General features: G+C 41.6%; 1 protein-coding gene across 1 annotated transcript in view; it reads left to right on the top strand.

Moving 5' to 3' along the window:
* The window catches only part of ddx21 (DEAD (Asp-Glu-Ala-Asp) box helicase 21), an 81,449-nt gene that overhangs the window by 17,057 nt on the left and 51,583 nt on the right, over positions 1-12,809 (top strand). Inside the window, exon 2 of the mRNA XM_060916877.1 lies at positions 6,409-6,633. Within this exon, the coding sequence (XP_060772860.1) occupies positions 6,409-6,633 (225 nt within the window). The remainder of the gene's footprint in view (positions 1-6,408; positions 6,634-12,809) is intronic.

Genomic DNA, 12,809 nt, shown 5'->3' with positions numbered 1-12,809 from the left:
CCTGCATGTCAACTGGAAGTTCGTTAGCAGTACACACAAATGGATCTCGAACCCACGCAAAAGAGCGATAATCCTCTGTGAAGTATGCCGCAAACTGTTTTCTCATTACCGACAGGTGCTCTGACGCTGCTTGAAAGACAGATGAGAAATCGTGGGAAGTGCCTGCATTACTGATAAAGTCTGCAAGGCTTGGGAGCATATCACAGTTCCCCCGACTGATGCGGCCACACCAGAGGTCAAGTTTTTGCTTGAAGGCATCCACTTTCTCTGCGAGAAGCAAAATGTGAGTTTCTCGGCCTTGGAAAGACAGGTTCAAGCCATTCAAGCGGTCAAATATATCGACCAAATAGGAGAGACACGCCAGCCACGAAGGGTCATCCAGATTTTTCGCCAGGTCTGAATTGATTTGTGTCAAAAACCAATTCACCTCATCTCGCAGCTCATACAAACGTTGTAACACCCGCCCCCTGGACAGCCAGCGAACCTCAGTGTGCAGAAGCAGCTGTTCGTGCTCCGACCCCATCTCCTGACAGATGACCTCAAACAAGCGAGAGTTTAGCGGCCGTGACTTGATGAGGTTGATCATTTTTACTGATTGGTTCAGCACGGATTCCAACAGAGACGGCATTTTTTTTGCAGCGAGTGCTTCGCGATGAACCATGCAATGGGTCCATTTTACAAGTGGAGCTACCTGCTTAACGCGAGCAGCTAGACCTTGCTCACGGCCCGTCATTGCTCGTGCGCCATCCGTGCACAAGCCAACGCATCGGTCCCACGCCAACCCATTCTCGCGAATAAATGAATCAAGGACATTGAAGATGGCCTCTCCAGTTGTGTGTGACTGAAGAGGGCGGCAAAAAAGGACATCCTCCTCAATTAATTTATCCCTGACATACCTGACATATGTAAGAAGCTGTGCCTGTCCAGCAATATCGGTAGACTCATCCAACTGCAAGGCATAGTATGGACTATTTTTAATAAACTGTATTAATTGCTCTCTGATATCATTGGACATATCAGCAATTCTCCGAGCAACTGTGTCATTTGAAAGTGGCACGGTGCCTAATTTGGCTGCTGCACTATCCCCGAAGAATATTCTGCACATGTCCTGCGCAGCTGGCAAAACGAATTTCTCGGCATCAGTGTGTGGTTTGCCTAGCTTACCTATTCTTTTTGCCACCACATATGATGCCTCCAGGCACTGCTTAGATACAGTGCTGTGCACGGAAATTGTTGCCTGTTGCTGATGCAGGCCATCACGCTTTCTTTGAAAGTATTCAAGCGGTTTGTCCTTCAGGCCAGCATGCTTTGTTTCGAGGTGCCTTTTAAGTTTGCATGGCTTCATGCTTTCGTTTGCCAGCACCTCGGCACACACGACACACTGAGGACGAAGATCAGAGGTGACAGTAAAACCAAACTGCAGGTATGATTCATCGTACCTCCGAAGCTTTCTCGCAGCTGGTGGTAGACCTACGTCAGTTGTCTTGGGTTTTTTGACAAGAAATCTATCCATTTTGTTAAAGTATTTGTGAATAAACGTGTGTAATAAAGTTGTAACGATAAGTCTGTAGTAGGCTAAGTCTGTAGTAGGCTAAGGGGGCTAACCAGAGGGAACGTATGGGGCTTATCAGTGAGAAACACGATCGATGTCTTTATTCGGGGATTTTATAGTTGCAAATTTTAACGAGGTGTGAATGGTGTACTTACTCGTGTGAGTGTGTGTGTGTGTGTGTGTTTGCCAAAAAACACTTATTTTATGTTTTCGCGTAAGGTCTGAATCACAATGTTGGACTCCATTTATTGATTTCTTGTGAGCCAGAGATCATGTTAAGAACCTTTGCAAGGGATTGAGAAGCATTAATGTGATTCATAATACATTTGTATTGTTTAAAAGTAGTTGAACAATGATTCAATGAACAGCTAGAACTCAAACTGTGCTTGATGATATATTTAGCATATGTACTAAAAATGTGTATCTAAGGGTGTATTCAGACCAGGATAGTTCGATAGTTCACTTGCTTTGGTCCGAACCAAATGTTTTCTTAATTTTTTCATTTTGGTGCGGTTCGCTTTCACACTGTACATTTTAGTAAGCCGACCAAAATCTGTCAACAAAGCCACGCCTCAATTATATTTTGACCCCAGAATAGTATCCAGGTCATCGTAATAGATGAATTTCTTTTTTGCGTCGCTAGTACGGCCACTTTTTGAAAGAATGTCCCTGATTTTAATGTAGGTCTGACGGAGTTTCTTCACTTTTAGCCGACATTGTTCTGGGGAGCGCGTGAACCCCTTCTCCTTCATTTTCTCACTGAATACGGCAAACACGTCGGCATTTTTGTGTGTTCTCTCCAAAAGCTCAGATATGTGGACATCTGCCCATATATCCACAAGGGTACACGTTTCTTCCTCGGCCCACGTTTGCCCCCTACTCATTTTTTGTACTCTGTAGTCTAGCCTACCACTGGTCTGAATGACTGAACGACTGTTGTAAGGTTCCCTTGACAACCGAAACAGTGTTTGCACTTTGCGGTGGAGTGTCAAGACTCTGTTTCCCATAATGCTCGACAAACAACGGAAGCTCCCAAGGTACAAAAAAGCAAAACTGTCGGATTAGGTCCGGTCTGCTTTCACACCTCCAAAAGATCCGCACCAGGGTTCCTTTAGTCCGGACCGAGTCCGACCTTGCAGCTCGGTCTCGGTCTGCTTGTTTGGTCCGGACCAGAGTTCGGTGGTTTGTATTCAGACCAAACTAAAAGGTCCGGACCAAGGGAAATTTGGGTCGTTTGGTCCGGACCAAACAACGTAGGTGTGAATACGCCCTAAGATATTTGGTATACTCTATAAGGTGCCATAATGTTTCATGAAAAGTGATCGAAATTTTGTCATAAAAGTCATAAAATAGCAGCGTTTTCCATAACTTTGAGCTCCTGGTGCCACCATTAAACTTTTGAATTTTGTCAAAATATTTCACCCAGTGTGTTTTCTTACCAAAAGGAACATAAAAACAAAAATGCATCATGATCGGAGGAACTTTTCATTTTGAGGGGGCAACTGATGCACCCTAATATCTTATGAAAACCTCCACACCTCTATTGACTCACAGATGAATGGATACAAATAAAGTTTCTATTCATCTTCATCTATCAGCCCTCGAGTTCTGCGTGTTCTGACCGCACCCTGAAGCCAGAGCTGCACAGCTCTATGAGCATCATATTCTGCATCATCTACAATAAATCATTAATTTATTTATGAGAAATTGAAAACCAGAAAATTAAAATATATATTTTCATTTTTAAATTATTAACTTTGAATATATATCCTCCACTGATTAATTGTTGTCTAATTATTCAGTGTGGCTCCTGTATGGTATTTAATGGTAAAAAAAAAAAAAGAAGATAATTAATAATTTCAAATAATCCATAATTATATCTAAGTTATAGAGCCCTATGTTTCAAATCCGGGGTGGCACAGTGGTGTAGTGGTTAGTGCTGTCGCCTCACAGCAAGAAGGTCCTGGGTTCGAGCCCCGTGGCCGGCGAGGGCCTTTCTGTGCGGAGTTTGCATGTTCTCCCCGTGTCCGTGTGGGTTTCCTCCGGGTGCTCCGGTTTCCCCCACAGTCCAAAGACATGCAGGTTAGGTTAACTGGTGACTCTAAATTGGCCGTAGGTGTGAATGGTTGTCTGTGTCTATGTGTCAGCCCTGTGATGACCTGGCGACTTGTCCAGGGTGTACCCCGCCTTTCGCCCGTAGTCAGCTGGGATAGGCTCCAGCTTGCCTGCGACCCTGTAGAACAGGATAAAGCGGCTACAGATAATGAGATGAGATGTTTCAAATCCCTAAACTCCCATTACTAATTAGTTAATTAATACAGCTGGTAACCTAATTAGCAGTCATTTGACAGCTTGGTATTTCCTAGATAACTTTCCCCACTCCTACCTCACTGCCTGTCAGTCCACACGCACGCAGGCGCACGTTCCCCGCCACACACGCTCTGTTATATAATGAACACCATCAACAACAATTCAAAGATTTGGAAATTTACCACATACTCAACGCAAATATACAGTTGAATAATGATCCCGCCAACAGAAATGTCAACAAATCCACGTGTATGACACAATTAAAACCAATCATAAACGACCGTTTACTTTTCAGCTCAAATACACGAAGCGGTATTGGCCGGTTTCGCAAGTGGAATATTGTGCATGCGCACATCGCTCTTTCTGAATAGAAACGTCTGGCGATTCATCAAAACAATATGTCGAGTGAGATGCTTCGGAAATCATGTGAATAAACTGATAAATTTGATATGTAACCCGAATATCGGTGTATTTTTGCACTTGTCCAATCGGACAAGTAAGCTTAACTGAGACAATGAAAGTACGAGAGAGCGAAGTATCGAGGCAGATAATCAGACACTCCAATGCCCCCCCCCCCAATAAAAACTCATCGGATCTGCGCGATTCACACAAGTCCCCCACACAGCCGTGAAAAAGGCGGCATCCGCCAAAAGGCGCGCCGTTTGCATCCATGTATGATGGTATGACCCGATCGAGAGGCGGACACGCTAACCACTAGGCCAACTCATGGTTTTGGTAGGTACTAACCACTGTATACCAGGAACGCCCCACAAGATGTGCCGTTTTGGAGATGCTCAGCCCCAGTCATCTAGCCATCACAATTTGGCCCTCGTCAGAGTCACTCAGATCCTTACGCTTGCCCATTTTTCCTGCTTCCAACACATCAACTTCAAGAACTGACTGTTCTCTTGCTGCCTGATATATCCCACCCCTTAACAGGCGTCATTGTAACAACATAATCAATGTTATTCACTTTAGCTGTCAGTATTTTTAATTTTATGGCTGATCGGTGTATATAAAGTAGTGACTAGGGATCGACTGATGTGGTTTTTTCAGGGCCGATACCGATTATTAACCCCGCCGACAGTAGTCGGAGGGGTTATTATTTTCACCTGCGTCAGTCTGTGTGTGTGTGTATCTGTCTGTCTGTCTGTGTGTCTGCAAGATATCTCAAGAACCAATGGATCGATTTGGACCAAATTTTGTACGTGTTGCCAATCACCCAGGAAGGAAACCATTAAATTTTGGAGGTCAAGGTCATGGCAGAACTTCGAAATTTTCACCCAATGTATTTTAATAGGGAAAAGGCGGGGTTTGCACTCGTTAGTGTGTCCCTGTCTAGTTATGGAATTGGGATGCCGATAACCGATAAATGTAAACATAATTCACATGAAATTAAACATAGCACACACTGACACAGACCTTCATATCCATGAAATGTATGTTTAATTGTAAAATTGAAGATGAAATTTTGTGCAGGGAGATGCCAGCAACATTTGTACAATAAAGTCAAACATTAGTTAGAATAAAATGAGAAATAAAATAATAATAAAATAAATAATTACCAATAAAAAAATAAATCACTCCCTACTATATTACAGCTCACCATTTTCAGTGGAAAATAAATGAAAATACACTCTGAATTCTTTTACACTAAGAACTAAGTAAGACTTACCAATACGGCCGCCTTGAAACAGTTCACAGCGTTTAGCTACGCGTGTTGATTGGCTGTATCCCTTGTGCCGCTTCTGCCCGAGTGCCCGTACGGCCGCCTTGAAACAGTTCACAGCGTTTAGCTACACGTGTCGATTGGCTGTATCTCTTGTGCCAAACAAATCAGATGTTGTGGTGGGCGGGACCGTGTTCTTGAACTCAGAGACGAGTGCAGGAAAGGACGTGCAGTGACAGTCGCATTAGGAACGAAATGGCTGCAAAAAGGCATGTTATCGGCATATCGGTGGAAATTATAGCCGATACCGATAACCCTAAAAATGCAGAATATCGGCCAGGCCGATTATAGGTCGACCCCTAGTAGTGACAGGATGGAGAAAGACTTTTAGTTAGACTCTGGAAACTAGCATGAAATGGAAATAATGTCAAAATTAGCATAAATGGCTAGTCTTTTGTTTGAGGTAACTTTAACAGGGGGATCAGTATTGAATGTATTGATGCTTTTTTTTTTTTATTATTGTTGTACCACAGCATTGCTGATTTCTTGATTTCTAATTGGTTGGAAGGTTTTGCTTTTCAGTAGGAAAGTAATTAAACTCAGGATGGTGTGATGAAGTTACTGTTACTGCTTCCAGATTTTTTTTTTTCCCAGTATGTCCTGCAGTGTTTCATTTTTCTGTTCGGCACAGAGAGCTATTGCTAACAATTTATTAAAAATGAAATGCTTTATGGCTGTAAGAAATAACAGTTTATAACAAGCTAGCAGACTAGCAAGTTACAAATGGTTATTGCTTAGCATTAGCTTGCTTTCATCGTTTTTAGTTAAAGCAGTGTTGGGCTGCTCATAGAGATGTCTTGTCTTGTTTAATCCTCAGAAAAAGAAGGACAAGACCAAGAAGAAAAAAATGACCGAGACGGAGGAGTCTGCTGACTACGATCCACCGGCTCCCAAAAAGGTCAAACGAGAAAAGATGGACACCGCCAACGGGACAGCGCAGAAATCTTCCGAAGTTAACGAAAACTTTGGGAAGAAACCAGTTAAGGTTAAGAACAGTCATTCTACTGATGAGCTCGTGAACCCAGCAAGCGAACAGTCTGAGGTAATCATCTCTGAACAGCACCTGTTCGAATAGTAAATGCTGCAAACAAGAAGAATCGGGCATGTTTTTACATCTTGAGTTATGGCAAGTAATCTGTTTGAACAGTGTCCTTGGCAAACGTCTGATCTGGGGCCCATCCTTAAAAAAAAATCCGTTTCCTGTCTACCGGGTGAGCAAAAAAATTTTCAGTCGGGAGGGAGGGATTTTTTTTATATATATATATATATATATATATATATATATATATATATATATGGATGGATAAGAAATCGCAATGCTGTGTTTGCTTTTTCTTTCAGTACTTTATTACAAAAGCAGACACATTTAATAAAATGACAGTTTAATCAACTGAAACTTGTACAAAAACTTTAAGTTAGCATTTTAAATGCTGACTGCAACATTTGCAAGACTTTTACAAAGGTACTTAAAATGTCCGACACACGGACTTTTTGTAGTTCTAAATCGAGCGTTAGGCCTAGTTCGGATGAAATTACACTATTAAAATGATCACTGAATGATGAAATTACACTATTAAAATGATCACTGAATGATTTGTTTTTCTGAATCTTTACTATTTTGTTGTTCGCTAGAATACCATTTTGCGATTTCACACTTAAGCAAATGCTTGAAAACTCCGGATCTCCTTCCTTCATGGTGGCTGCCATTTTTTTGTGCCGCACGGCGCATGCGCAGAGCCGATTCGATTCTATATTCTGCGCGGAATGCAGGGCTTTCCACAAGCGCCGGCCATACAGCCGACTACACAATTAAGTCCAGCCGGCTACTTTAATGACTATTTTTGTAGCCCACAGGCTCTAAATATTAATTTTTGATTTTAATAAAATTAAATGTTTATCTAACGGACTGACAATAATGTCAAACTGAACCGCACTCATTTAAGTTGTGATTCGCGCTGTTTGTACCGATAATAACCACAAATTCCCCGCAGACTCGTTGATCAAGGGAGAGTAACTCATCCGCGGCCCCGACATGCGGTGTGTGCGCGCACTCGGCGGAGGCAGTAGTGTGTCGGGGCCGTCGGAGGGAACAGAAGCAGAGATGACGCTTATTTTGTCTCCGGTAAACCAGTCTTCTCTCGTTCAATTACGTGCTGGCATCAAAAGACACCGTTGGTTGTAAATGAACCCAAACTGAGTGGTTGGAGTGTATTTTCATACACAAATGGAGAAATGTTCGCTGAGTGTGTAATTGTGTAGCCCCCACTGCAGACCGCTGTCGTTGTTAATTCATAGCATGCTCAGCTGCGTGAATGTGTCATGCACCGAAAATAAGAGATTTACAAGCCAGGAACGCCTCATGATGCAATACGCAAGAAAAGAAAGAAGATTTACTGCCATTTTACTTTGTATTTGAGTAAAGTGAATAAATAAATGGTCTGTGGAAAATGCATTTAATCCTGGGAACTGCGTGCACAGGAGTTTTTGTGTTTACTCCCCCCGGCTGGCTACTTATTTGTCATGGCTGGCTAGTATGAGCCTTAGTGGAAAGCCCTGGGAATGCGCAAATGTCAAGTAGATTTACGAACCCGAAAAAAATGTCGAAAAACTGGCGTTAAAAAAAAAAATTTCAACCGCACAAACGGCACTCACCCGGCCGGTGGACCGGAAACAGAACATTTTTTAATAATGGCCTGGGGTGGGTTTCCTGAAAGCCTCTTAAGCCCAAGAGAGTCTTAAATGACCTCTAGGGTGCATCAGTTGCCCCCTCAAAATGAAAAGTTCCTCCGATCATGATGCATTTTTGTTTTTATGTTCCTTTTGGTAAGAAAACTCACTGGGTGAAATATTTTGACAAAATTCAAAAGTTTAATGGTGGCACCAGGAGCTCAAAGTTATGGAAAAAGCTGCTATTTTATGACTTTTATGACAAAATTTCGATCACTTTTCATGAAACATTATGGCACCTTATAGAGTATACCAAATATCTTCGATACACATTTTTAGTACATATTCTAAATATATTATCAAGCACAGTTTGAGTTTTAGCTGTTCATTGAATCATTGTTCAACTACTTTTAAACAATACAAATGTATTATGAATCACATTAATGCTTCTCAATCCCTTGCAAAGGTTCTTAACATGATCTCTGGCTCACAAGAAATCAATAAATGGAGTCCAACATTGTGATTCAAACCTTACGCGAAAACATAAAATAAGCGTTTTTTGGCAAAAAAAAAATGAACCTCATGGTGCCACCATTAGACTTTTGAATATGGTCAAAAAATTTTACAGGATGTCTTTATTGGTGAAAAGGAACACCCAAACAAAAACGCATCAGATTTTATGAAAGTGAGGCCAACTGATGCACCCTAATGACCTCTTAAGATCCAATGTGGTTTTCCCGAACAACATCGTAGCCCAAGTAGCTCTTTAGTTTGCTGGGAATTTTCGAGAGACTCGAACCACTCGCTCACGGCCGAATACACAGAACGCGCCTCCGAGGGACTCTCGCAGTCAACGGGGGGAACTGGTGTTGAATCTGCTGATGGTGTTAAATTATTTTTCTTGTACATTGTAAGTACATCGAGTTAATTATTAAATATATGCAAAACATTATGAATATATTTCAGTATGTTATGGAATTATGTATGGATATCGGAATGTCACACTGATGTCGGCATGTTTTAATCAAATTTAACTCCATTAGGCGACTGATTAACTAATTTAGTGTCATAAATGAGACACATTTCTGCATCTGTAACGTGTGTGTGTGTGTGTGTGTGTGTGTGTGTGTGTGTGTGTGTGTGAGAGAGAGAGCAAGAGAGAGAGGTTTTGATTTGTGTGTAGTGTGTACCTAAGGAGGTTGAATTGATCTCTTTTCATTTATATATGCATGTGTATATACATAAAGGTCGATTCAACCTCCTTCGGTGCACATTACACACATCAAAACCTCTCCGTCTCTCCCTCGCTGCACGCGCACTTATAAGGGAGAACCTTGCCCACTTGGCATTGTGGATAACAGTTGAAATAATCCTGACTGCATGCTCAAGGGGGTAACGGTGAAATGAGCGAGCACGGGGAACACATTTACCGAATTATTTAGCTTATTATTTGTTCATTCTTTCATGTGAACGTTTGTTCACTGAATTAAAAACATGATTGGAATAAAAAAAATTGCCAAAAACGTAAAATAGTTTCATTAATTAATTACATTATATACAGTGGTGCTAGAAAGTTTGTGAACCCTTTAGAATTGTCTATATTTCTGCATAAATATGATCTAAAACATCAGATTTTCACTCAAGTCTTAAAAGGAGATAAAGAGAACCCAGTTAAACAAATGAGACAAAAATATTACACTTGGTCATTTATTTATTGAGGAAAATGATCCAATATTACATATCTGTCAGGGCTCAACATAAACTTTTAAACCCACTTGGTGGGGGTTAATTTCCACTTGCCCCCTATTTTGCGAGTACTACTCAAATATTTATTTATTTATTTATTTAGGAAAACCATAGCATAGTTGTGAATTGCAACATAAAATGATCACACATTGAGTTGAAATTTGGTTATTGAGGTTTTTCACCTGACGTCACAGGGTCACGTGACGCCCCGGTGTCTGCCATTTTGAAGGTCAAGCTACATACTAACGCTGCAGACAGAGAGGGAGAACCAGCTTGAAAAAAAAACATGCTACAGACACCGGATCCAGTGTAAATAGCTGCCGGAGCATGCTCCGGCTTGCTCCCCCTCAAATTAAGCAGCGCGCTCCGGCTTGCTCCCGGAGTGCTCCGGCCGAGGTTCCGGAGCACGCTGCTTAATTTGAGGGGGAGCAAGCCGGAGCGCGCTCCGGCAGCTATTTACACTGGATCCGGTGTAAATAGCTGCCGGATCATAATTACAGTAAACTAGTAAATACAGTAAAGGAAAAACTTGAGACTGAAAGGTTTTAACAGTCATCCAAATGACTGAACGTAAACATTGCTACAGTAACATACCAGCTATGATGTTGTTGACATTAGCTAGTGCTAACAGCTAGCTGCTAGTGCACTGCTACAACACAGACACCGACCCTAATAATACAGTTCTTGGTCATTGCCTGGTAACAGCAAATTTATAACGGGCCATGTCTCAACAGACTAAGAAGTTATTTCAGTGACATTTAATAACATTTTGTTTATCCTGAGGACCGAAAGTAAATGAAAATGTGAACAAACCTTAGCTGTAATCAGATGGCGACCACCGGCTCCAGGGACGACCCGCTGATGTAGGCATGTTACCCAGCCTGACACAAAATATTTGTAGGCATCCAAACTCTTATACGCTTTCAGATCAATACCTGTGTATGGTGATGGGTTTTTAACGACATAGGTATACAGATCCTGTGGGCCGAAGTCAGGTAAAGACGAGGGCTTCGTGTACTTCCGTACGTCAGTGAACAATCCTGGTGGAAGCAGGTAAACGTCGCTCTCTAAGCCTGCTAACCTCAATTTTTGCAAATACCTCTCCCTCTGCTCGCCCTGTAAATGCCCTACGTCGCTGGATAGTGAAGGTGTTTTCTGCATCTCGCTCCTTTTTCTTTTATGTTTTTCGTTTGTCGCCTTCCTCGCATTCAGACCGATTCGAGCCGTGACGTCCAAAATGGCAGCCTAACGATGCATCACATGACTTGGTCACGTGGGTGAAAAACCTCAATTGATGACATGTTACTTGTAACGGGCAATAACAATTGTATTCAAAATAGTTTTTCCTGCCTTTGTCGATTTTTATTTCCATTTCACATGCATGCAGCTTAGGGTTATGACTGAAAGTGTTTTCAAAATTTCTACTTTCCTGATGTTGATGTTGGAACTTTTACTCCTATATTACTCTTTTGAAGTTATGTTTATTGGGTCATGCAAAAACCTCCCGCACCCAACATCACCTCACTTTTGATAAATACATGTATATTAAATAAATAAATCATAATTATAGAATAAATTCATTGAAAGATGTGTAAAGTACTTTTATATAACAATAAATTGCTTAACAATTGTTGTAATAATAATTAATTAATACATAATTTGTATTAATTAACAATTATTATTACAACAATTGTTAATGCAATCTGATTTCCTGGATTCTTTCCCCCCATTCTGTCTCTCATAGTTGAAGTGTACCTATGATGAAAATTACAGGCCTCTCTCATCTTTTTAAGTGGGAGAACTTGCACAATTGGTGGCTGACTAAATACTTTTTTGCCCCACTGTATGTATGAAATTTCCCTCCAGATGTGTGCATGCTGGGCTTTCTCAGTTATCCTCTGTAGTACGCTGCCTGGCTCTGTAACACGACTACATACGCTACAGCGTGGTCACGTGGTCCAGCTCAGCCAATCAGAGCACAAGAATCGATCAACAAATATGGCGTCACTTCTGGTCATGACCCGAATCGAAGAAAAATCTTGTGATGGAGTAATTTGATTTGCAGCAAATTATGGGCAGCGGAGACAATATAAATTGCTTAAACATTTGAAAGGCAAGTTTTTATTTTTTTCCTGGGATCAAGTAGCCAGCAGAGAAAACTGCTGGTCGCTGGTGCGTGTGGACATCTCTGGACAGGCCAGAGAAAGTGACAACGCGTCCAAAGTTTGGGATCATTTCAAGCTGATAAAAACCCCATAAACTCTGCCTGTTATAAAAGCGAACTAGGGGCGTCGTGGCTTAGGTAGATAAGGCGCCATACCATAAATCCGGGGACCCGGGTTCGATTCCGACCCGAGGTCATTTCCCGATCCCTCCCCGTCTCTCTCTCCCACTCATTTCCTGTCCTGTCTCTACACTGTCCTATCCAATAAAGGTGAAAAAAGCCCCCCAAAAATCTTTAAAAAAAAATAAATAAATAAAACCGAACTAGCCGACCACTATCGCACAGCATCAGTGCTTCAGCGTCTCAGCAGAAAGCATCCAGTCCACAGAGTGAATTGCTAGTTGAGATGTGATGTAAATCAACATGGTTGCTAGTTGAGATGATTAGTTATAAACATTAATTCTTCGGCCCGGACTTAGAGCAGAAATATGGCCGATGACTAGGAACCTTGAAAACATGATGAAGAGATGTGATTGCCGGATGCGCCAATATATGGCAAATATACATTGGGAAGAGGGGATATCAAGTGAGGAAGTGATCGAGAGATGTCAAGTGGAAAGCATACGGAAATTAATGAGAAG

This window comes from Neoarius graeffei, chromosome 3, assembly GCF_027579695.1.
Source record: "Neoarius graeffei isolate fNeoGra1 chromosome 3, fNeoGra1.pri, whole genome shotgun sequence".
NCBI classification, from domain to species: domain Eukaryota; kingdom Metazoa; phylum Chordata; class Actinopteri; order Siluriformes; family Ariidae; genus Neoarius; species Neoarius graeffei.
Note: the sequence above shows the minus strand (reverse complement) of the source record. Positions and strands in the feature narration are given on the sequence as shown.